General features: G+C 40.8%; 1 protein-coding gene across 2 annotated transcripts in view; it reads right to left on the minus strand.

The window, feature by feature from the left end:
* Window positions 1-27,130, minus strand: part of col27a1b (collagen, type XXVII, alpha 1b) — a 128,111-nt gene that overhangs the window by 67,608 nt on the left and 33,373 nt on the right. For both annotated transcript variants that reach the window (XR_007968540.1, XM_052103630.1), the window contains exons 8-13: window positions 22,311-22,355; window positions 21,550-21,603; window positions 17,520-17,564; window positions 15,937-15,990; window positions 9,624-9,668; window positions 1,018-1,071 (exon numbers count right to left, since the gene is read on the minus strand). Coding sequence is in view for 1 of the 2 variants with exons in the window: in XM_052103630.1 (XP_051959590.1) it covers window positions 1,018-1,071; window positions 9,624-9,668; window positions 15,937-15,990; window positions 17,520-17,564; window positions 21,550-21,603; window positions 22,311-22,355 (297 nt within the window). In the remaining variant the exon portion in view is untranslated. The remainder of the gene's footprint in view (window positions 1-1,017; window positions 1,072-9,623; window positions 9,669-15,936; window positions 15,991-17,519; window positions 17,565-21,549; window positions 21,604-22,310; window positions 22,356-27,130) is intronic.

A 27,130-nucleotide genomic window follows, 5' to 3' on the forward strand; every position in this document is an offset into this window, starting at 1 on the left:
TGACACTTCAAGATTGTACCGCCACAGTATACCCTTATCACGCTCTTCATTTTTACATGCCAATTCAGAGCCATCTTAGGGACGGATAACACCAAATGCGTCCCTGCGCCAAACAAAGCTAGATGCAGCACCACGAATAGAGTAGAACAGCAGTGTTTTGAGGTGTGTTTTAAGTTGAAGCAGCATCTTAAAAACATGGAACTCCTGTGAAAGTTGATAAAAAACAGCCAGACTTTGAAACAGTCAAAAATATCTATCTAGTGTGTCTACATACAGTAGTTTACATAGGAAAACAATTGAAAAACAGGATTCTGATATTCAGAAAACTAAAACTAAATGATTTTTTTTTTTATTAAAATAAAAGAAACAAAAGAAAGATCTGCACTGGAAATGTCTTACAAAAAATACTGGTTCTTGAACAAATATTTTTTGTAAGACATTTACAGAGTGCAGACCTTCCTTTTGTTTCTCTTGCATGTAATTAATAATTTGGTCATAGCACCTAGATCAGCTAGAAGAGTGCGGTGCTTCTTTTTTAATTAATCGAAATGAAAAAAAAAAAAAAAAAACTTTATTGGTTAAACTGAAACTGAACTAAAAATGCATGTTCATGATTCCAAATTAAATACAAAATCAAATAAAAATTAATGACCCTAAATTACCAAGACTAAAACTAACGAAAACAAACTAAATTAAACAGAAACATTTATTTTATTCAATCATTTAGTTTTAGTTTTCTGAATATCAGAAGTCTCCTTGATCCTGTTTTTCAATTGTTTTCCTATGTGAACTACTGTATGTAGACACACTAGACAGATATTTTCATCCAGTGAACATTTCTCCTTATGCGTAGCAATCCTCTTTTTAAACCTTATTATAAACATAACCCAAGCATCTAAGCTGAAACAACTCTATGAATTCACAACTCTATAGAGAAGAATAATGAGCATTAGAGGCATTTGTTTAAAGTTCCCCCTCAATGGCAGTCAGCCACATAGTTGATGTAGCTCTACTTACTGGGTTTCCATCGGGTCCCGGTGGTCCACGCTCCCCAAAATCTCCTGAAAAGCCCTAAGCACACAAATGTGAGAGACAGCAGAGTTTAGCAGAGCTAGCCACTTAGTCCTTTTCCACCACTGGGCCGAACTGTTCTGAGCATGGTTTGGGAATGGTTTCAGCATCATGTCCACTTGAGCAACGTTAGGTGCAGAACAATTACAAACCATTTTTGCCCGGATTTCCCAGAACGATTACCGTAGCTAAACTTAACCCTGCTGGTGAAATGGCTTTAGTATGTGGCGACTCACAATTGTCAATTTGCCAGTGATAAGGTAACTCAGTTGTTTCTAGGTAGCTCGACACGTTTTCTTATATCTGGATGAAATAATGTAAGTTAATAAAAATAGGTGTATGTTTAGTGTATGATTTTATGATGATGGTTTAACTAGTATAGTAAAAACATTTCTACATGCCTTTTTGTCAGGGAGGTATATTATGCTGACTAGCTCATTTAAACTCATATAACATATCAACATATTAGTCATAGTATTTTTTAAATAAATAATTTTTTTAGCTAGTCTGGAAACTTTAACCTTTCTATGTTTTTGTGTCCAGTGGCATACACAACCCCTCGGCATATGTTGATAAATCTCTCACCTTTTTCGTTTTGCTTTCCTTTTTGCAATATGCAAGTTTTTCCTGTGCTTTAGTAAAAACCATGGAAAAATTAATCTCTAAAAACTGGAACATGTGATCATACTCCAAAGCGCACTCGCCCCAATATTTATGTCTTAAGTCATCACCAATTTACGTATTTGTTATGTATATTATAATCATGATTTCGCAGCACCACACTCATAAAAGAAACCATAACCATTCAAACTAGCATGGATTTGCAATGAGAACCATTCAACCCGATGATGGAAATGCAGCTATAGAGAAACCACACTTAGATTCAGGGCAGATACCATTTGTGCTTTGCAGTTTCCAGTGCCCAAATGGCAAGAATTGGCCCTTCACTGTAATCCTGCTCAAAACTTTGTGGCACCAGAACCACTTTTCTCTAATTATTAATAATTACAAGGGATATTAAATGGTCTCCTGTGGTTTGCATGCCACAGAAAAGAAGCAATAGGAATTAGGAGTTCTAACCAGTAACACCCTACATCTACACCAGACATGAGCGGTTCAGCATGATGCAACACAAGTAAATAACTTCTATTACAATCAATGATGCTGTCTACACTGGATGCGTTCGTCGCATTGTGCCTTGTCGCAGCGAGAGTTAACGGATGCACCATTCTATTTTCCATTGCACATGCTGGCGCTACTCCTGCGAGCAAGACAAATAAATGGTTTAGAATGTTCGGTTTGATGCATCTAGTGTAAATAACCTCAAGGCATTGCAACACAACATCGCTCGTAGGGTAGTCCATAACTATCTCACATTAGCAGAGGTTTGGTGTTCCAGTGGCCAGAGAGAAAATAATTTTATCATTGTAAGAGTTAAGTAAAACAAATAATATGAATGCTTGTGCAATAGTATTATTATATTATTATTTAAGTGCAGTTATGACTAGATATATATCTGATTACTATGTTAAAACACTGTATTCTTGCATTATATGTTTGCTTTTGCACTGGCACATTAGTTGGCAATTCTTATTCCGTCTTATTCTTCCAGACTATCCTTCTTCTCAATTTGCATTTTTACATCGGAGTTATCTTAGAGGTTGTTCAAACAAATGCATCCTTGCGCTAAAAAAAGCTACACCCATCACCAAGAAAAGAGTAGTAATCAGGTCTATCGATATATGTTTTTAGCCGTTAAAATTTTTCTAAAAAACACAATGCTCCTGCAGGAGATGCTGACAAACCTACAAAAATGTCTGTCTAGCATGTTTACATAGGAAAACAAATAAACAGAGCGGACAGATGCAGAAACACGGATGGTGTGAAGCCCTCTTATACTATGCCAATGACAATCAGCCTTTAAACTGTTTTTTGATAGTTGTACCAAAACAACAATCAACTATTGAGAGTTATACATTTTTCCGAAATTGTCCTTCCTTTATAGGGCACTTTAAATGCACACATACATCGATGAGCCGATTATGACCACTCACAGGTGAAGCAAATAACATTGATCATCACCTAACAAGGCCACATTTCTGTGTAGATTAGATGGTAAGTGAACAATCAGTTCTCGTAGTCAACGTGTTGAATGCAGGAGAAATGGGCAGGAGTAAAGACCTGAGAGTATTTGACAAGGGACAAATTGTTATGGCCAGATTACAATTTGAAATGGCAAGGCTTCTGCCGGTCAGCAGTGGTGAGTACCTACTGACAGTGGTCCGAGGAGGGACAAACCACAAACCGGTGACAGGGAGTTGGGCACCCAAGGCTTATCTATGCACATTGGCAACGAAGGCTATCCCATCTGGTCAGAAGGTCTACTGTGGCACATGTCACAGAAAATATGAATGATGTTACGGAAGAATTTGTCACGACACACAGTGCATCGCAGCCTACTGCATATGGGACTCTGTAGCCACAGACCAGTCAGAGTGCCTATGATGACCCCTGTCCACAACTGAAAGTGTCTACAATGTGCACGCGAGTGTTGGAACTGGACCTTGGAGCAGTAAAAGAAGGTCGCCTGGTCTGATGAGCCCCATTTTCTTTTATATCTTATGGACAGCCATGTGCAAACGTGTGCACCGTTTACCTGGGGAAGTGATGGCACCATGACGCACTGTGGGAAGATGACAAGCCAATGGAGGGAGAGTGATGTTCTGGGCAATGTTCTGCAAGGAAACTCAGGGTCTGGCCATTCATGTGGACATCAATTTGACACGTGCCATCTACCTAAAGATTGTTGCAGACCAGATGCACCCCTTCATTGCAATGGTATTCCCTCATGGCAGTAGCCTCTTTCAGCAGGATAATGCACCTAGCCACACTGCACACATTGTTCAGGGATGGTTTGAGGAACATGATGAAGAATTCAAGGTGTTGCCCTGGCCTCCAAATTCCCTAGATCTCAATCTGATTGAGCATTTGTGGGATGTGCTGGACCAACAAGTCCGATCCATGGTGACTCCACAACACAACTTAAAGGACTTGAAGGATCCGCTGAAAATGTATTTGTGCCAGATACCACAGGACACCTTCAGGGGTCTTGTAGAGTCCATGCCTTGGCAGGTCGGTGCTGTTTTGGTGGCACCAAACAGCATATTAGGCAGGTTCTGCAGTGTGTGTGTGTGTGTGTGTGTGTGTATATATATATATATATATATATTTTTCTACCAAAAAATTACATGTAGCTTTTTAATAGGATTGCTAATCCTAAAAAAAAAATTGGGAATTTGTGCAAGCTAAGCAATGATTAACACAACTGATCATACCTTAAAAACTCTTTTTAGATATTTTGCTCTATACAAAGACTTGTGAAGCTCGTCCATCATATTGCAAGTCTAAGGCATAAATTTCTAATATTTTTCAGAGACAATCTTGACGTCTGTTGCACGTTTATGAGCACATGAGAAAAGCTCATTCATAGTGGCATGCCTTGTTTCTCACCAAAAATAAAATCATATGCCTTCAAAAGTCTTGCTATAAAAAACGTCTAGGTTACAAATGTAACCTCTGTTCCCCGATGGAGGGAACGAGACGTTGTGTCCTTCCCCTGCACAGCCTGAGTGTGATAACCCAATGAAATGGCATCTACTACCCAGTGGGAAAGCCTCTGTTTGGAGACAGGGTTTCCTTTCCGCTGTCCCCCAAAGCATACAAAGAGCTGCTCAGAGTGTCTAAAACTCTACGTGCGGTCCAGATAGGTACGCAAAGCATGTACCGGACACAGCAACGATGGGGATGGGTCTGCCTCCTCCCGGGGCAGCGCTTGCAGGTTCACTACCTGGTCTCTAAAGGGCGTGGTAGGAACCTTGGGCACGTAGCCCGGTCGCGGTCTTAGGATCACATGAGTGTCTGCCGGACCGAACTCCAGGCAAGTGTTGCTGACAGAGAACGCTTGCAGGTCCCCGACCCTCTTGATGGAGGCGAGCGCGATCAGCAGGGCAGTCTTAAGAGAGAGGGCCCTGAGTCCAACTGATTCTAGCTGCTCAAAGGGAGGTCTCTGGAGGCCCGCGAGGACTACCGAGAGGTCCCAGGAGGGGGAACAGGCTTGGCCAGGAGGGATTTAACCTCCGGGTGCCTCTTAGGAACCTGATGATTAAGTCGTGCTTACCAAGGGACTTGCCGTCTACTGCGTTGTGGTGGGCCGTGATAGCAGCAACATACACCTTCAAGGTGGACGGGGACAGCCTCCCCTCCAACCTCTCCTGCAGGAATAGGAGCACTGACCTAACTGCGCACCTCTGTGGATCTTCAGCCCGGGAAGAACACCAAATTGCGAACAAGCGCCACTTCAGGGCGTAGAGCTGCCTGGTGGAAGGGGCTCTGGCTTGGTTGATCGTGTCTACGACAGTAGGTGGTAGGCCAGCTAGATCTTCCGCCAGAGTGTGCCCTGCCCCTGAGAAAGAAGGTCCTTCCTCAGGGGAATTCGCCAGGGAGGGGCTGTAGCGAGGATTACGAGGTCCGAGAACCAGGCCCGGGTGGGCCAGTATGGAGCCACTAGTGTGACTTGCTACCTGCGTCGCTGCCGGCTCCAAAGGAGGAGACGACGGGCGAGTCGTGACATGTGGCGGGAGCGTACGCCGCCTTGTTGATTTATGTACACTACCGCAGTGGTGCTGTCTGACCTGATTAGGACATGTTTGTCTCGAATTAACAGGAGGAACTGTCGCAGGGCAAAGAAAACAGTCAACAACTCTAGGCAATTGATATGCCAGCGCAGCGGGGCCCCTCTCCAAAGGCCCGCAGCTGCGTGCCCGTTGCAAACGGCGCCCCAACCCGATTTGGAGGCGTCGATAGTGACCAGGACGCGTCGGGACACCTGCTGCAGGGGCACTCCTGTCCGTAGAAAGCAGAGGTCTGTCCAGGGTTTCAGTGTTTGGTGGCATGCAGGGGTGATTATCATATGGTGCGTGCCGTGGCGCCATGCTCGTCTCGGGACTCGAGTCTGAAGCCAGTGCTGAAGCGGTCTCATATGCATCAACCCCAGCGGCGTGACTGCGGCGGAGGATGCTATATGCCCCAGGAGCCTCTGGAAGAGTTTTAGAGGGACCGTTGTGCCCGGCTTGAACTTTGCGAGGCATTTCAGCACCGACTGTGCAGACTCGTTGGTGAGACGTGCGGACATTGAGACTGAGTCTAACTCCATGCCGAGAAAGGAGATGCTCTGAACCGGAGTGAGCTTGCTCTTTTCTCGGTTGACCTGAAGCCCCAAGTCGCTGAGGTGTTTGAGCACCTGTCTCTGTGAGCGCATAGTAACTCTTGGGAGTGGGCCAGTATGAGCCAGTCGTCGAGGTAGTTGAGTATGTGGATGCCGGCTTCTCGGAGCGGGGCAAGGGCTGCCTCTACAACTTTCGTGAAGACGCGAGGGGACAGAGACATGCCGAAGGGGAGGACTTTGTACTGGAATGCCTGGCTGGCGAACGCGAACCGTAGGAAGGGTCGGTGTCGTGGAAAAATTGAGACGTGGAAGTACTGGTCTACTGCTGCGAACCAATCTAGGTGCCGGACGCATGTTAAGATACACTTTAGCATGAGCATTTTGAACGGGAGTTTGAGCAGTGCTCGGTTGAAAACTCGCAGGTCCAAGATTGGTCATAAGCCGCCGCCTTTCTTGGGCTGTAGAAACCCTTCTTCATTTCGGTTGGAGGGACAGGCTCTATCACGTCTTGAGTAGAAGAGTAGCGAACTCCGCGCGCAGGGATTGGGCATGTTCACTGTGCACTGCAGTAAAGCGGACGCCCGCGAAGGGGGGCGGGGGCCTGGCAAACTGAATTGCGTAACCGAGTCGGATGGTCCGGGCCAGACAGCGTGATAGGTTGGGAAGTGAAAGCCACGCATCCAATCTCCGTGCTAGGGGCACCAAGGGGACGAGTATTTTCGACGTACCCGGCAGGGCTTTGCAGCGGGGCGGAGCAGGTAATGTGCCGTCGGGAGGCGAGGGTGCGTCCCGAGGCTTTGTTGCTGAGAAAAGACTCAAAGCACTTACCTTTCTCCGCGCACCCGGCAGTGAGCAGGTTAGTGACTGAGGAGGAGGTCTTATGGTGGCGTCCTCTGGACTCGTCAGAACCGGCCGGCCGGGGGAGTGACTGCGCTGTGACCTTCGTGGCTCTGAGGGTGAGGTCCGTCGCTGAGCGCAGTTCCTACAGCACATCGGGATCAGGGCTACCCACGTGCAATTCTTTGAGCGCCTTGACCTGGTGGACTTGCAGGAGGGCCATGGCATGCAGGGCAGAAGCGGCCTGTCCGGCGGCGCTGTAGGCCTTCGCTGTCAGCGAGGATGTTTTCCTACAGGCCTTGGAGGGGAGTACAGGGTGACCCCGCCAGGTGGTAGGGTTTCCGGGGCATAGGTGAAGCGCAACAGCCCTATTGACTGGGGGAATCGCCGTGTATCCGTGGACCGCTCTGCCGTCGAGGGTAGCAAGAGCGGATGAGCGAGTGGCTTTGCGAGAGGTGAAAGGCGCTCTCCACATCGACGTCAGCTCATCATGCACTTCCGGGAAAAACGGGACTGGGGGGTGTGTGGCGCTCTCCAATGCAGCGGCGAGCTCATCCGCTTCGAGCTCTAGAGGATAGGCAGGCTGGCTGTGAGTTAAGCCGCTGTTGCCTCGAGCACGGACGGGAGTCAACGAGCGTGCTGGGGAACGGGTGGTCCACGGGTCTCTGGTACCCGACGGAGCCGCACCCGCTGCCGCCCCCAAATCGTCTCCAGCGCCACTCGCACCGTCCTCAATCCCGTGGGAAGAAGGAGCAATGCGAGGGGCAAATACTGACTGCCAACTTCTCATTGGCTTTTTTCATAGATCAGAGGTATATTCGGTGGCTCAAGAGAGACCCCTAATGTCGCTTCTCCGACACAACGTGGAGAGAGCGACAGAAGGGGAACTACTTGTAGGATACTTTTAGGTGCTTTTTTTTAGGATTTGAAAGCGAGTCTCTATCAACTGTCAACAAGACAGACAGGGGTGTTAATTAAAACATCTCCTAGTGTGTTTTGCATAAGAAAGAAAGTCATGCAGGTTTGGAACAACAATTATAATTTTGGATAAATGTTTCTTTTAAGTTTAATTTGTTAATCATTTACAAGCAAGTGAGAAAATCAGTAAGTATGCAAGAAGTAATAATATTTGAGAATGGGGCCACTGAACTGTAGGTTTTTTATCTTTTAAAGAAAGACTGTACAACAGATTCTGATGCCGAGTCAGTGAAACAAGATCAGTTCACGTCTGTCAGCCCTTCAGGAAATTCCATGGCTGAGTGTTTCCTTGCGCTGGCAACAGCCAAGAGCTGCGAGAGAGGAGGACCACTAGGGATTCGCTGACAGCGCTGTTTCTCCTCCATCTACTCTTACATTATATAAGAGGACAAGAGATATGTCACACTCTGCAGTGTGCTGATCGTGTGCTTGTCAAAGGGCCAACCTTGCACTTCGTGGAGATCTTTTTTCATAAAAACACAATGTAAACATCAAGTAATGGCTGAATATTTACATGTGCTTTCTATCAAAATGCATTGCAGAATTAGAAAATTGTTTATTGAGAACAGATGAATCTGTGCTTGGCACCACTTTTGTGCTTTAAATCTAGAAAGAACTACACATAATTGCTAGTTGTTGAAGAAAATGATGAGTTCTTAAAGTCCTTAAAGACAAGTTAAGCTCTTTTTAAATTATGCAGATTCACAATGGCAAAGTAATATGGGTTATTGTGGATATAGAGATGGTACAGAGCTACTTTAATAATTAGGGGTGATTTGGTACTATATGTATCCTTTCCCCTGGCCTAAACAGATATTTTTTTGTTATTGTTTAGAGTTTAGCTTCTCTTGCTTTCAGCTGATTTTTTTCCTCTTGCTCAACTATTGTGGAATTCAAATATGGTGGAATTCATGATTGACATTTCATTTTTAAGAGAGGTTAAAGAAAAATAAATCTATAGAAAATCACAAATGTAAAATATTTACAAAAACATAGACATAAATACGGAGAACTCATAACAGCAAAACACCAACAATTTCTGCAATTAAAATGTATTTTTTCCATCCCTGAGAACCAGTTCTCTTATTCACAAAGAGGGAACGAATGAAATCTAATTGAGAATTACAGCCATGGGATCTTGCAACACACTTTCCTTTTCAATGTCTTGGAACAAAGTAAATAAAAGTGGAGTGTTACAGAAGTACAAAAATAAACTTGCTAGTTGTCACCCATTACGATTTTTGTTGGTAGCACTACGATGAGTGATTAACAGCCAAGCTAACTTACAGTTACATACAGTATGTACATGGTTGCCAAGACATGGTGTTTTTGAATCACTTTAGGCTGCTGTAAAGCTTTATGGCTTTAGATAATGGGGGCCACAAACTCAAAGCAAACAGAATCAAACACCCTCAAACATCTACTTGGTTAAACAGTAGAAATGGTTACAAATCATTGGACACAATTCATTCACAGATGCTTGTCTAGAGAGGATGGTGAGAGAAAACTTTACCGGCCTACCCATCTTGCCCTTCTTCCCAGGAACACCAGGTAAACCCTAAGAGTAGACAGCAAAGACAGAAGAGACAGGTTGTGAGAGACAGAAAGTAGACAACAAGAGAAAAACAATTACTAACAATCCCAATGGATGTAACAGTCTTGCTCTGTGCCATAACCTAGTGAGCAGGCAGCATTTAAAAGTATCATAGGCACGCTCCTAATGCAAAAGCTGTTCCAAAAGGCAGGTATCCTAAATTATGCTGCTTTCTAAGATACCTCTAAAGGAGCACTGCATGCATGTTTTGCAAAAGATAATCCCAGCATTTAATTGACACACTCAGTGTAAAAAATCCAAGATGGTGGACAAGGTGAGAAAAATGTAGATTATAAAAAATGTACTTTTATATTTAATTCAGTACTGAATAGTATAGATAAAAATAGTTTTCGAATGTGCATTCTTTAGCCAATGTAATATCATGCTAAAATATGTACAGTGGAAACTAGTGTATTCATATTCGTGAACAAATTACTTATTATATGAGTCAATTCTTTTGAATCTACACTGCAAAACACACAGCACATCCTAGCGACCCAATGACTTATAATACTTTTTTTTTTGTTAATCAAAAATGTACTGAAACGCAAGTCATCAATTTTTCTGTGTCCAACTACAAATAAAACAAATATTGCAACTATTATGTGTATGTAAGGCTCATGATACTTAAATGGGAACAATAACTAGATAGTTGTTGACTTGAAAATGAGTAGTTAAAGTTACAGTTGTGACCAAAAATATTGGCACCTTTGGTAAATATGAGCAAAGAAGGCTGTGAAAAAAAATCTGAATTTTTTATCCTTTTGATCTTTCATTCAAAAAATTCAAAAAAATGTAACCTTTAATTGAAGAAAAACAATTGAAAGAGGGGAAATATCTCATTATTATATGAATAATTTTATCCATAACACATTGGCCACAATTACTGGCACCCATAGAAATTATTATGAGTAAAATATATCTGAAGTATATTCCCATTCATGTTTTAAATGTTTTAGTGCACCTGGGTGACTAGCAACATGAAACTGTTCAGCCATGACTTCCTGTTTCAAAGGGGTATAAATATGAGGTAACACACAGGCCAAATTCACTTAATCATCAATCACATGGGTTAGACTAAATAATATAGTTCTGATGTGAGGCAACAGGTTGTTGAACTTCATAAAATGGGAAGTGGCTAAAAGAAAATAGCCAAAGCATTGAAAATGCCCATTTCCACCATCAGGGCAATAATTAACACGTTACAATCAACTGGAGATGTTAAGAATATGCCTGGAAAAGGACGTGTGTCTATATTGTGTCCATGCACAGTGAAGTGGATGGTTCAAATGGCCAAAAATTCTCCAAGTATCACAGCAGGAGAATTGCAGAAATGTGTTGGGTCTTGGGGTCAGAAAGTCTCATAAATAATATCAGACATCACCTACATCACCACAAGTTGTTTGGGAGGGTTTCAAGAAAAAAAGCCTCTGTTCTCATCCAACAACAAACTCAAGCATCTTCAGTTTGGCAGACACTACTGGAAACAAAAAAAAGCTTTTTGGCAGAGATGGGTTTGGCGCACACAGAGATGATGAAGTACCCAATGCCCAAAGTTAAATGTGGTGCTGGATCTTTAATGTTGTGGGGCTGTTTTTCTGCCAGAGGTCCTGGGCACCTTGTTTGGACACATGGCATCACAGACTCAAATACCATCAGATAGAAAATCTAATCCTGGCTGCCTCTTCCAGAAAACTTACAATGGGCCGTGGTTGGATCTTCCAGCAGGACAATGATCCAAAACAAACATCAAAATCAACACAAAAATGGTTCACTGACCACAAAATCAAGGTTCTCCCATGGCCATCCCAGTTCCCTGACCTGAACCCCATAGAAAACCTGTGGGGTGAACTAAAGAGGAGAGTCCACCAAAATGGTCCTCTGAATTTGAAGGATCTGGAGAGATTCTGTATGGGGGAATGCTCTCAGATCCCTTGCCATGTGTTCTGCAAACTCATTAGGCATTATAGGAGAAGACTCAGAGCTGAAATCTTGGCAAAGGGAGGTTGCAAAAAGTATTGAATAAAAGGCTGCCAATAATTATGGCCAATCCTTTTTGGAGGAACATATGTATTTCATAATTAGATATTTCCTCTATTTTAATTGTTTTACTTCAATCAAAGGTTAGATTTTTATGATTTTTTTTTTTAAATATTTTGATACATTTTTAACTCCTAAAGACATGAATTGTAATTTTGTAATATATGTGGGAAATCATGACCACTCCCATTAATATGAAGACTTCTGCCACATCAGTCACCTTATGACTTAGGGGGCTTCACACTGGCAATTTAGTCCGAAACAGAGCACGGTTTAGCATAAAAAGATTGGTAATGTGAAAGCTGTTTTGCAGAACAGGGAGTGGACCGCGTTACTGAACCGAGAATACTTGTAGGTGGTGGTCTGCGCTCGGTTACAATAGAACTGTGGCACGGTTCGAGTGAGTGAGAATGCAACCTGTTCTCAGGTCCGAACTTGTTCAGGAAGTAAAATGACTTGCACATGCGTTTTTGTTTCATATTACCCTCTGAAACCATGTTAATATCGCTCTTAAACTGTGTCAAATTCATTGGAACTGATTAAGATCATACAAAGCGGGTTAATAATGATACCAAATTTTTTTATAATGTGCAAAACGTCTTTTCTTGGCTCCTTGGCAATTGACATTGAATGAATCTGCTAAAAACTTTTCACGTGCACACATCCCTAGTTAACATGTATATTGTGTTAAATATTGTGGTATATTGAAAATTTGAAGCAAAAATTACAAAAATTAAGTGATGTAGCGTGTCATATAGGTTTTCCAACTTGCTTTGGAACAGTCTATCTCTCCTTTCAACATCTACTGAACTGTATCTAGTGCCATTAAACAAGTCAACACTAAATGCTTCTGAAGATTTGAACCAAATATTGTGTAATGAAGAGATAGCATGTCCTTTAGGTTACCCAGAAGTTTTTCCAGCGTGTTTTTTTTTTTTTTTTTTTTGAGTAACTGGTTCAACCATTTAGAAAGTACATCCTTAGAAAATTATGTGGTGCCTAGTGAACATTGCAATTACCAAACTAAAGTGTGTAGTGTATATAATTATTACATTTTTTGGAAGAACTGTGTTCAACCATTAAAAAGGTACTTTTGGAGTGACTGGTGCAAAATAAATGTTCTAGTAACCTATGCTCTGAAGGAAACATTAATAATTTGTTAATTATTTTTAATCATTCAAAGTGTACTGACCACTCTCTAGAAAACGTTCAATGTCATATCTTAACAGAGAATGCACTGTCCTTTAAAAGGGTGTTTCATAACATATTTTTACAACACTGTCCAACGACTTAAAAAGTATTGAAATTATATTTATACAAAAGGTTCATATGCAAACATTTTGAGGAGTATAATGAGGTGAAATGCTTTTTAATATTAGTATTAGTAGCTATTAATCCCAATTAACCTGTACAACAATGGAGAAGCTACTCACTTTTTATTTATTAAAATCAAAAATCAATAAAGTTTTCTGATGTTGCAAATTTTGTGTAAAAAAGTATAGCCGATAAGAAATTTCATGCACTGACAAGTCATCATTTTAACACATGCATTATGACATCTTATGGATAGAATAGGCTATATTGAATTTGTACATTTTACAAATATTTAAAATTTGGTTAAAATTGTATTAAAACAATTTATATAAAATAAAATAATATCACATACTAAAAGATGTTATACTGAATTTAGCTACATATTTTAATATATATATATATATATATATATATATATATATATATATATATATATATATACATATATACACACACACCCAATGGTGGCCAAAATTTTGGAATAATGTAAATATTTTGCTCTTATGGAAAGAAATGAATACTTTTATTCACCAAAGTGGCATTCAACTGATCACAATGTATAATCAGGACATTAATAACATAAAAAATTACTATTACAGTTTGAAAAAAGTTCTCATCAAAAAATCCTCCATGTGCAGCAATGACAGCTTGGCAGATTCTTGGCATTCTAGCTGTCAGTTTGTCCAGATACTCAGGTGACATTTCACCCCACACTTCCTGTAGCACTTGCCATAGATGTGACTGTCTTGTCGAGCATTTCTCACGCACCTTACAGTCTATCTGATCCCACAAAAGCTCAATGGGGTTAAGATCCATAACACTCTTTTCCAATTATCTCTTGTCCACTGTCTGTGTTTCTTTGCACTTTTCACCCAAATATGTGTCATTCAACCTTCCCTTGGATAGTGCCACTGCTTCAGCACTTGCATGCTTCTTTTCTCTTTCACTCGCAACGCGCTCAGAAAATTTCCATGGGAATCAATTCAGTGAGTTTTTTTCACTCTGTCAGTTCATCAACTAGGCTACTTCTCAAAGAAGTACTGGCTGTTTAATTGGTTAAATATGTGTTATTTCTATGTTTCTCATAGGCCTTTTTTTGTTTTTTTACATCGAACAGCTGTCACTTTTTGTTGTAGATCAAAATGCACATAGCTAAATAAGCACAACTTTTCAGTACATTTTTTAGACTTGGTTTACCTGTCAGTTATTTTCAACAATGTGCTGACTGTTATAATATGTTTTGTAACTTGGTGATTTCGTTCACCAAACTATTAGGTTTTCTTTTTTATAATATAATATTGACTTTTCTGCTGGTTTCTTTTTAGAATAGCCGACAATCAAATATCCATTTAAACTTTTGTGAAATTAGTCGCTGCGCACATCCCTAACTGAAATGATCACTAAATGTTTTTTTTTTTGTTTTTTTACAAAAATAGTCTGCATAGTCCGCTTCAGTCAGCTCTGCATGAGCGAGCGGCCTCTAGTGGGTGTGTTCCCAAATTTCACAGATCAAAGTCACTTTCTTTGCTCAGCAACTTTTCCTGCTTTTTGACACTTTCAATCATTGATTTAAATGAATCATGCTGACTGTAAATAATAATATCTACAATGGCATCTGACACCGAAAACTACTGATTTTAAAGCGGCATGCAAGCCGCTAGGTGTCATGATGACACAAAGAAAAATGTTACTGAGTGCACCTTTATTGAAAAAGTATTTTATCACCGTTTGCAAGAATCTGTTCTGTTAAAATATAAAATGATAGTTTGATCACGTGATGCATATAAATATCACTCACTTCTGCACATTAATCATTGCTCTTCACAATCACAAAAATGACCAATTATGGTTTCAAACGGCGAGTTTGGATACCTGAAATAATTTTTTTTTCATGCATATATTTATTTTTTGGAATTTGATAATTTTCCACGGCACACCTGACAGTCTTTCGCGGCACACACAGTGGTTGGGAAACACTGCACTAGATTGACGTCTTAGACAATTGTGCTGCATCTTGTTGTTTTTACACTAGACTTAGAAGGCAGCTGCCCTGTAGGCAGCAGGCAGCGAAGTAGCTCATAGGTTTTGAAACAGAGCTTATATGTGGATGCTAAAAGGTCTTTCTTCGCTAATCTCCTGGGCACAAAAGGTCTCTCAGACCACTGTGAACTCTGTCCCTTTGGGCCTGAAAATAGGAGACATGATCTGGCTAATCCGCATCAGGCAGTATTCCAGCTGTGGAGGGCTTTTATTGCTATTTCCACACAGTATTGCAGGCCGGAATGTGCCAGCTCACGGTTCCTGAGCAAACATTGTTCGAACGGAGACCAACTACTGTATTGCAGGGGCATCTCTGTGGTTTTAGTGGAGTGTGGCCCCTTTCATCAGACTTCCAATTCAAAGCAATTCTTTTCATTTACAAGCCACCATTATGACGCAAAGTAATACATGTATGGGACTTGTGCATGGGTGTGGGATTTCCTTCATTAGTATTTCCTCTAGGTGCAACTAAAACCAAGACTATATGTATCCATCATGCCACAGAGTTTTACTAAATCCTTAAGGAAACCCAGCTGGACCTTTGTTAATGCACAAATCCATACTTAATATATAACAGTTCTTTAAGAAATACTTCACCCTAAACTTTCATTTGAACAAATTTGGCCACAATTCTGTCGTTAATTACTCTTTGGCAGAAAAACATTGGTATTCGCATGAGTTCAAGGGAATTACTTAAATTTCAGTCTTTCCCCACACACAAAATGATCGCATGGATTCAGAAAACTTTTATGATGCTTCTATTATGGCTTTTTGGTGTTTTCCCGCCTTTAATAAACTATTCCTTTAATAATATGTACAGCAGCCCCAGCAAACTCACTCTTTCTCCGTCAGGTCCGGGGAGACCAAAGATGCCTGGAATTCCAATGAAGCCCTACAACAGTGGAGTGTAAGGGGACAGGAGACAAACAGAGACACTTTAGAATATATGACCATTGTATCCCTAACTAAACTGTATGCTGACTTGCAAATGTCTTTGGGGACAGCGGTCGTTCTGTGAAGATCTAGGCCTTGAGGCAAGTGTATATGCCCATGGACTGCATGGTGCTGGCTTCCACGATGTAGTCCAAGGGCACATACCCTCACACCAGGGATTACACTGGCATTCAGCAGGATGGCTAAGGCTGGGGTCACAAGGTTAGTACAGATACAACACACAATATAATCATGGAGGGAAAAAGACAAAAAACAAACATGATGAGATGATTCACTTTATGACAGTGGTTCTCAACTAGTAAGTCGCGACCCAAAATGGGTTTGATGAGGTTGTGGACAGCAGGGAATTTTTTTTTTTTTAAATACAGCTGACTATATATTTGTGCATATATAGAATAGCTAAATAAATTCGCAATTATGGAGGATGCCAATATGGAGGTTGCAAGAATTGCCCTTATCCATGAAAACCATAAACAAAACTATACAAGTTAAAAGAAAATATGACCTAGACTACATTAAATAAGTATACAATTATATAATCTTATTACATATAATTATATAAGTATATAATTATATGTATCTAATTTAGCATAATGTTTGGGCCTATGCAGTTCATTGTATTGTTAATAATGTTTAATATTTAGGGATTTTTTTGACAAAAGAAATGTGTTCAGTTTTGGCTCACCACTTGATGTCCAATGTATAATCTGGGGCCTTAATCAAAACCAGTTGAGAACCACTGCTTCATGATGTACAAAAGCAACATGGAACATCTATGTTATAACCTTAAAATGTTAAATTACTATTTAATATTTTTAAATTATTTAGAAATATGATTTTGTACAAAATTGCAAAAATTCAACAAATGCAAAAACAAAAGACCTTTTCTGGCACTAAGGGAGAGAACACATTAATACAATAGAATACAATAAGACAAGGAAAAACTATGGATGTAAACTGCTGCCACATACTTTACATGACCAAAATGGTTTTAAACTTGTGGAATTATAAAAAGTGGAATAATAATGTCAAACTCAGCTGACAAATCTCTTGACAACTGTATACTACCAGAGCTTACGTTCTGAGGTTTTATAATAAAAACAGCTTCCAGTAACTGATTCTTAAATGCCTACAACCATTTCCTCTTCTGGTGCCTTTCAGAGTTTCCAGAAAACCCAAACTGGAAAACAAGATTCCAACATAAAAAAAGTAGCAGCCCTTACACAACTTCCTGAACATAAAACCTCAATCACTATTAAGAAAATACTATTTATCATTAGGAAGAGCAAAAGTCAAACATACTGTATGGAAGTTTTCCATGGAAAACATCACAATAAAGAATAATCTCATTTTCAATAATCAAACATGATGATCAATTTATATCCAAAATACAATTAATTTCAATTGACATACCTGGGACACAATCACGACAATGCATTTACATAGGGAATCTTGAGAGTTTCTTACCCGTACTCCCTTTGGTCCCATATTTCCTATAGGCCCCGGCAAACCCTACAAAACACAAACAATTAAATATTTTTAAATATTGTGTGTAGGGGTGTAAAGGTTCTCTGTTAAAAAACGAACAGTGTGGTTCGGCACCGCGGTTCACATCAAGTTTAATGACGCATCTGGAGCACAAGGTTTGGCGAAGAAAACAAAGTGTCAAATAGACACACAGTCACAACATCCACAAATGCACTTGAATGGATCACAATTCTGCACACGTTGTGTGTAGTTGAAAATAGCAAGCACAAGCGGAGAAAACAAGCCGCTGATAAAGAAGCCCCCTGCATTATTCAAATCTCCTGTCTGGGAAAATGTTCTTTTTTCCAAAAAAATTTACAAAACAGGCATTGTTTTCAAACACTGCTCGACGAGAGTCACATACTGGTAATACATAGATATATGATTAAACATTTACGGCAGTATCACCCAGGGAAAGATAGAGTGTGGCCCTTTCCTTTTCCATTTTTAAGCAGGCACTCAGTGCTAGTTCGAACAATGAAACAATAACTAAAGCACTTAGGGTGTAATTTTGCCCTACTCTGAACCGTGAGAAATTAACCACTAATTGTGTCTACATAATTTGAATTGGAAAACAAAGACTTCAGTGGCAATTTTAGAGACCAAAACAAAGTTTTATAAAGGGCATGCTGCATTGTTATATGATTAAACAATATAAGGTGGCAAATGTACTTATGACAGACAAAAAAAACTCAACAAAGCATCCTCTTTCTAACTGATATATTTTGATAACTGATATTTCTTCGTTGGTATATAAAACATGTTCCAAATATATTTCACATAAATCAAGGAGTGACAAATGTTGTTATTTGTACTAAGTTCAAGAGGATGCTGTGGAAGAATACACAATCAATAAAATGGCAATAAAATGGCATAACCCAGAGGAATATTTTGGAGATGTTTATGAGCAGGTGGCAGGTAGCAAACTACTTGATCCAATGCAACTCAATATGCACTATTGAAGCTACAATAGAGTCTTATAAGGTTTTTGGAGGACAATTTTAAATTTTAAACTAAACAACTGGCTCAAGTTTTAGTATAAGCAAATATTAAACACACTCAGATGTGCCAACTTGTGAGAACTTGGCCAAGTAAACGTGTCACAAACTATCTTGTGCTTTTTCCCTCACCTTCAGTTCAGTTACAGTGACTGTTTAGTTTTCCCCTTGTTCATGGACTACATTTCCAAGTATGCACATTTTTGATTACACTCACCTGCCCTCCATCTTCCACAGCTGTTCCCCGTTCCCTCATTATTCATCTGTGTTTATGTACTCTCGTTTCCTGTACTCTTGTACTGTTGTTATGTTTGAGTGGTGGTGGTGTAGTGGTCTAAGCACATAACTGGTAATCTAATAATCAGAAGGATGCTGGTTCGAGCCCCGCAGCCACCACCATTGTGTCCTTGAGCAAGGCACTTAACTCCAGGTTGCTCCGGGGGGATTGTCCCTGTAATAAGGGCTCTGTAAGTCGCTTTGGATAAAAGCGTCTGCCAAATGCATAAATGTAAAATTTCCCTTTTGCTCCAGTGCTTTATTTTCATCATTGCTTCTTTTTCATCTTCTCAGTTCCATAATAAATAGTTCTACGCACATTTGGAACCCCACTCTCTCGTCTCGTCCTTCCCAGTAGCGTGACAGAAGAACCGACCTAGACATGAACCCAGCAGTGATACTCTTTCAGCTGCATCAGGAGAATCGCTCGCTGGAACATTACGTGGAGGAATTCTGCTAGCTGGCTAATAAGGTTGACTTCAGTGATGTGGCTTTAAAGGACCTCTTCCGGGCTGCATTGAACAGGAGGGTGAAGTCTGTCATGCCTCATGGCATAGGCCCTGGCCCAGTTCATTGATCTGGCATTATTTAGTGGATCAGCCTTCACTGTAGGAGCGATGGAGGAGGCCAATCCTCTTGCAGTGGATTCCACGGCCTCGCCCAAGCCTGCCAAGGCCAACAAGCCAATGGCCACACCTGCCACGGCCAATGAGCTAGTTCGCCTCATCTGTCCCAGAGCCAGCGTTGCATGACTCATCCATCCCCGAGCCAGCGTTGCAAGCCTCGTCCATCCAAGAGCCAGCTTACATGCCCTCTACAGCCCAAGAGGAATTTTTGCTATGGCTCCAGTGGTCTCTGAGCTTCCTTCAGCGGAGACCACTTTCTCCCAAGCATTGGTGGTCCTGACTTTCATAGAGCCTTTCTTCCTCTGGCCTCCCATGGCTCTGCCTTTCATAGAGCCTCCCATGGTTCCACCTTTCTAGTCTCCCACAGCTGTGCTCACGGCCATATGGAAGCAGAAGAGAAGGGCTGCTACTCCTCGTCACTGTCAGTATTCAGGGCCACAGAGGTCGTTCCCCTATCACTGCCCATGCTCACGACCAGAGTCTTCCACGACTCCGCCCTCAGACGACTCAGCCCGCTCATCCTCCTGTGACACAAATACCTGTTCTTCCTGTTGCACTGCCCAAACCACCTATGGCTCCTTCCTTCTCCCGAAACACAATCCTCTGTTCCTCATTCGGCTCTGCCCGGTCCACCTCCGGCGGCTCTTCCTGAGTCTCAAATCCCTGATCCTCCAGTGGCTCAGCCTGCTCCACCTTCGGATCCTCCTTCTGGAATTGAATTCCTTGCTCCACCTACGAACCAACTGTGGCTCTGCCCCCTGACCCAGTCCCTGCCCTGTGGATGCCTCCCGGGCCTCCTGACCCAGTCCCTGCCCTGTGGCTGCCTCCTGGGCCTCCTGACCCAGTCCCTGCCCTGTGGATGCCTCCCGGGCCTCCTGACCCAGTCCCTGCCCTGTGGCTGCCTCCCGGGCCTTCTGACCCAGTCCCTGCCCTGTGGCTGCCTCCCAGGCCTCCTGACCCAGTCCCTGCCCTGTGGATGCCTCCCGGGCTTCCTGATCCAGTCCCTGCCCTGTGGCTGCCTCCTGACCCATTCCCTGCCCTGTGGCTGCCTCCCGGGCCTCCTGACCCAGTCATTTAGTTTTCCCCTTGTTCGTAGACTACATTTCCCAGTATGCACATTTTTGATTACACTCACCTGCCCACCATCTTCCACAGCTCTTCCCTCATTATTCATCTGTGTATCCTCTTGTTTCCTTCACTCATTGTCAGTTCTTGTTTGTTAGCATGTTAGTGTATGAATGTTACGTAGTTAGCCAGCAAACTGCTGTTATGTTTGATTTCCCTTTTGTTCCAGTGCTTTATTTTCATCATTGTTTCTTCATCTTCTTAGTTCCATATAAAATAGTTCTACATTGGATCCCCACTTTCTCATCTCATCCTTCCCAGTGGCGTGATAAAATGACTGAATTAATTCAAATAACATTGAAGAGTTAAGAAAATCCAACCACACTGAATCTCTTGAGGTTGTACAATTCACAATATCTGACTTTTGTGTGTGGGTGATGTGAGTGAGAGACATCAGACTGATAAATAAGTAAAAATTGTGCAAACTGCACTTCTCCCTAGGCCTCTACCAACAATCATAATGCTCCAGTGGAGATGATGAGGTGCTGAATCCAAGAACATTTATGAAAACTCAATTCCAGCAGGGTGTTCTGAAACATGTCTAATATAAGACATTTGTAACTGTTTCCCTGGACGTTTGAAGCTCGTAATTCAGGATGCAAAACTTGTGTGGGATATAATAATTGCCACTAATCACACTTACACTCAGCAGTATAAGAACATTGCTTTTCCAAATTACTTTTCCAAGTATCGAATATCATTCATGCCCCTGCCACCTAAAGAAAATGAGTAATTCTGTGGTACAATTCAAGGCTCAAACTCAATATCATTTTTTCCAAGATATTTTTTATAGCCTCATAATTCCAATATCAATTCTCATTGTCCAAAAATGACGTAAAAAGATGTGGTAATTTTGGCTAACTTTTTAATCTCCAATACAAGTCTTGAAATGTTACAATATAACTGTGTTAATTGTGCAACAGCACAACAGAAGATTTACTGCACCTGCCTGCCAGGATAGCCTTTGGCACCTGGGCTTCCATCAGGTCCTCTTTCTCCCTGTGGAGAGAGAGAATGAGAGAGTAAAGAAGAAATCCATTACAATAAATATACAAAATATATATATAAATATATAGCTTTGGAAGCTCTTCTTATAGAGAGTCATTATAAATGAACAGAAAGATTAAAAGCACTATAGAGAGAGAGGGATTGAAAGCCCTGTCTATTAAAAAAACATGTTATTCATCTGCCTGCTTATAAAGAGTTTTTTGTCTTTTTTTCAAGTGTTGCTATTTTGTCAATAATGTGGAGATGTTGTGTGGCATGCCACAATATTGCTAAAACAGTCTATGATGAATGCCTTGTACACAGCTACTATAATTTGATACCTCTGAACATGAAGTTGAATTGTACTCTCTAACCAAAGAGTCTCCAGTGTGCTGATAGGTGAGAATGCGCTGCATTTCGGTATGGAGTGAGAAATACAGTATTGTGTTCAAGCAAATTCCAGAAATTCACATTAAGCATTGGACAGGCCAATACATACAAAATGAAATTAAAAAGATCACATAAGCAAAGCAATCTATTGCCTATTTGTGTATTTTTCATATCATGCCATAAAAACAATTTTTATCCAAAACATATTTATCCACACACCATATGCTTCCAAATACTTTTTGGAGTAAAAATCATAGTTAGTTTTTCTTCTTCTTATAATTCATTTGGAAAATGGAAAAAGAAGCTTAATGAAGTGAATGGGAACTCACTTGATCTCCAGGGTGGCTGGGAGGACCAGGATGGCCTTTCTGTCCCTAAGAAGAGAAAGAGACAGATGTTGCAAAAGGATATAAACTTCCCCATCAATAGTTTGTCAAAGAAGAGGAGGTAAATTACAGGAAAGACGACGTGCTTTTAAGGGAGCAAATTCCCGAACATGTGCTTAATCATCTCCAGGGGTGTTTTCCACATAAAAAAAGCAGAACATGTATCATTATTTCTCAAACTCAGTCACTTTAAGGAACTAGATGAATAACTTCCCTCTGAGCTATTAAATGACTTTAGGCTGACTGTAAATTCTCATTACACAAGCAATGTCATTACTTTCTGATATGATGAAAAAAACTTGCTTTTCTCCTGTAAATGTGTTTGCAAATGAGCTCAATCAAAATTGCAAAGAAAAATCAGCATGTGCAATCCCAGCGGCTTTCAAAAGTTTGCAGCACAGGAGAGAAGCAGAATGGAAAAGTAATAAATGTAGAAAAACATAACAGGTCTCAAAGCGCACATCAACAGACTCCACTCATCCAAGCAAACCAGCTAATTAACGGCTGAGCAGATGCTTAAACTGTCCAGGAACAGGCTTCTAATAATAAGGGTGCAATAGAATTTATTCATATGTGATAACATGTTTTCAGGTTTGATCTTTTTCAAGTTTACTGCATTACTGAACAATGCAATCTTGCTTCATTGCATAGTTCTCATAAGCAAACAATTTTGAACAGTTTTTACATTAAAGGGATAGTTCACCCAAAATTGTCAACTATGTCATTATTTAGTCACACTTATGTTGTTGCAAACCTATATGATTTTCTTTCTTCCATGGAACACAAAAGAAGATTTTTTGCAGAATGTACAAGCTGCACTTTTCCAAACAGATATAGATGTATATGGGTTTGGAAAGAAGTTGGGTTGATTAAATGATGACAGGCTTTTCATTTTTGAGCGAATAATTACTTTAAAGGATGCAGCACCATTTAAATTGTTTTCCATTTCAGATATCATTGTATAAATGTAGTATTCACAGTCAGCCATGATTACTTTAATCACTGAGTGAAAGTATCAAATAACAGGACGTATACTGAGATTAAGCGAGTAATATTCGGCTGGATGTGTGATTCTAAAATGGCAGCCCCCATGTGCGGACCCTCTCCATGTAGAATAAAACAGCTTGTTTTGATATAATGACAACTGATATAAATGAGTCTTCATTATAATGTGAGTAGTCATGATTTCCTACATATATTGCAAAATTACATTTCATATCTTTAGGAGTTAAACTTTTTTAATGAGGAACAAATTACTGAGTGCACCTTTAAGAACAACTTGAATCTATGAACAAAAACAATGCCCAAAAAAACAAATCTGAAATAATCTGTAGGCTTTCACAATAAGCCAGTGACCTAACCCAAGAGACAAACACATTCATGGACCTAAACACTAAAGCTGCTGAGATACACCCACAAGCACTTCTTCTATGAACATATGAACTGAGACACTTTCACAGTGAGTGAAATGGTATGTGGTATTATGTGTCTTAGCTGTGCAACTGGCAATAACCTTTGGGATGACAATAACAGACTGCTGTACTGTTCTGCTGAATATGGAAGAGATGGAGAATTTTATGAAAAGGTTCTGCTTTTTCTAAATTGATATGTACATTGTCACCATTTAACATGATTCTGAGAGTAACTGATTAATAGATTTTTTTTTCTTTCTTTTTTAGACAGAATTAGGCCATTGTTACCTTTTGTTTAGAAATGTGTCAAGGATGAATTTGATAAGAGATGCAATTCTTTTTTCTTTTTCTATTTTTCTTTTTTTTTAATAGGCCATGTGCAGTCATACCTTCCATCAAGGGGTCAAGGTTTGGCTGGTCAGCATGGCCCAGTTTAGCCCTGCTGGTAGCCTAGGAGAAGTAACTTCATTATTATAAGAGCAAATGCCTTCTTTAATCATTGATGGCCACTCAAAAGTTGTGTATTCTGACAAAAGATGCTCATATTTCTCATTTTAGCAAATATTTGGCAAGTGACCACTTTTTGGAGGCATATTAAAAACATGAAATGGGCAGATATTTTTTTCCTATCTGCTGCCTCTGACATCGCAGTCAACATGGTCACATTGGAAATCAACATGTTGCTTCCAAAAGGTAATGTACCCTGAAATTGTCCCCATACAGCCAAATCACTGACGAGTGGCATTCCCCATCAGACATTTTGCATAATTTTAACCATGGTCACATTCCCCTCTAGCGTTACTGCATATTGCACGAACAACCTTTGAGACACAGGTTAAACAATAGTCAATGTGTTGCATTTTCCTTTTAAAATACATTTTACTGCCACTGACGTTTAGGGTTGGGTTAGGGGGTAAAAACATAATAAAATATGCATTCCTGTTGACTGTATTACATCAACTTTTCTGTGGACAGTAGAGGAGTAGAGGTCTTCACGGGTCTGTACGGGTTCAGGTCCATATTTTAAACAGTCAGCCGGGACCGGGTTGGGTCCCAATTCTGTACTTTGGGTCCCGGGTCTGTTTAACATCTGCAGTGATGCAATGACTTTACCAATTGACGATTGGCTCTTGTATTTAGAAGGCGGGACTTATTCCGACATATTGGTGTTTGACAGATGACGTAAACCGAAGTGCATTATTGGCGTAGGCGCGATTTTTGAGATATTGTGGTTGGATTCCGTTCGCTTTTTATATCTAAGATTTATGGTCAGACACGTCTCAGAGAGCACAGATTACAGCAAATTAGTAATGCTAATGTCAGCGGCTGTGGCACTGAATGAGCAATCGTTATTATAGTTCAAAAGGGCAAACAGTGGAAGTTATCGTATTATGCAAGATACAAAAAACTGCAAAGCTGCAAAGTCGCGTTTGTCATCCACCACCGTGACATCAAGTGGACTTTTGAAGCTGAAATAATGAGTGGATTAAACATGCTCTTTCAGCAAGAGAGGAACAACATGGATGTTATTATACCAACTTTCTTGGCAAGGAGGATGGATTGCATGGGTCACGATCAGTTACAAGAGAGAAGGCTACTAAAGTTACATTAGGTAAGACACAAAGTTTTATTTTCACAACTTGTAAATTAACTTGTTAATAGCTGTGGGATCTGCTAGGAATCGAGTCTGTGTGTCCCGGCTTGGTCCTAAATATATATAATAATAGATGGGTCCGAGTCGATTCTGGGTAGTACATTTACGGCATTTCTTGGTTCTGCGCAGGTCCGGGTCCAAACTTTCAAATAATAAACGGGTCTGGGTCAGTTCTGGATATGGAAGTGCAGCTGGTTCTAGCGAGAAGACTAGCAGCTGTACATCATCACATCATTAGCTGGGTAATTCCAAGCCAATCGCATGTAAGTCATTGCTTTATAAGTCTGCTCACAATCTATCACATTGCTGTTTCAGTGTGCTAACACGGCAACCTCCACCACCCCACCACCACCAGTTGAGCCCTGTCCCGCATGGGGGTAGGCTCCTCGCCCCTGCCTCCTATCTCCGGCAAGACATGACGGTTCCAGGTACAACTCCCTCGGACCGCCGGACAGGCCTACGCCAAAGAGAGAGACATTACTTTCTGTTTTACATTTATCTAATAAATGGCATCTTAAACTTCACTCAAGCCTGCGTGTCTTCCTGATAGAAATCACATTTCCGGGTATCTTTGGATTCAGGCACACATTTTTGGACCCGTGAAGATCTCTACTACAGAGTGACAAGTCACATTGCTTTCACAGCTTTTCACGAGCAGTGATTGCCTTCAAAACTGTATCCAGAACTGAATGCATGGCAGCATTCAAAGCACGTGCTTCCAGGGCTGCATGCACTAACTGAGCAAATTCCATTGAGATGAATGAGAATGCTTATAGACATTCTCCATATATTATAGACCTCCTTGTCTATTGAATTAAACGGCTGCCATAGATGGGTCTGCATAATGTGTGCAGCAAGATTATTCTGTTTATGTGATTTACTAACAGCATAAACATGCTCCCTGCAGCAGTTACTGTCCCAGTGTCAACTTTTCCATCAACAGTTTTCTGTGTTTAACTGTGCCTGCTGGGGCAAATCTCTTTACAAAACAGTGGCCACATCAAACTAATTAGTATGGTCTCTTCAAAGTAAATAATAAAACAAATCATAGGCCGGCATCCGAGATCAAAGACAGGTTAAATGCATACACACAGGCTTGTGATCGCCAAACTGGAACTGAGAGCTCTGCTGTTCAGGACAATGAACAAACCTCTTTATACAAAAATTTGAAAATACATTACAAAAGCAGAAGGAAGTCCCAAGAGAAATACCAAAAAGCTGAAGGAAGGAGGGAGAGCCTGTCTCCAATGCTGTGAAGAAGAGAATGTGTCTGGCCATGGGTGCTTATGCTTGTGCCATGAATAAACAGGAAAAAAAAGAAATCCCAGATGTGCGAGCAAAAGAGGCCGTGATCCAAGGAAACAATTTTTTAGCCCAAGTGCACATACTTTATGCATGTGACCAAAATATGCTTACTATTTGTGATAAAATGAAAATGTGTGTGTGTGTGTGTGTGTGTGTGTGTGTGTGTGTGTGTATGTCTTTGTGTGTCACCTTTGACACAATTCTGTTTTTCAAATCCAATCTTAAAGACTGATGAATTTGGGCCATTACCAAGGAGGTCTATCAAACCTGCAACAGCTATCCTTTAGCATTCATTTCAATGGCAGTTGCTTGGTTGTATGATTTCTGCCATCTTTGCTCATCGACACTCTTCTTTGCTCATGGGTATGGATAATATAATGAAATATTTCAGA

Source organism: Xyrauchen texanus, chromosome 3 (genome assembly GCF_025860055.1).
Source record: "Xyrauchen texanus isolate HMW12.3.18 chromosome 3, RBS_HiC_50CHRs, whole genome shotgun sequence".
Lineage (NCBI taxonomy): Eukaryota > Metazoa > Chordata > Actinopteri > Cypriniformes > Catostomidae > Xyrauchen > Xyrauchen texanus.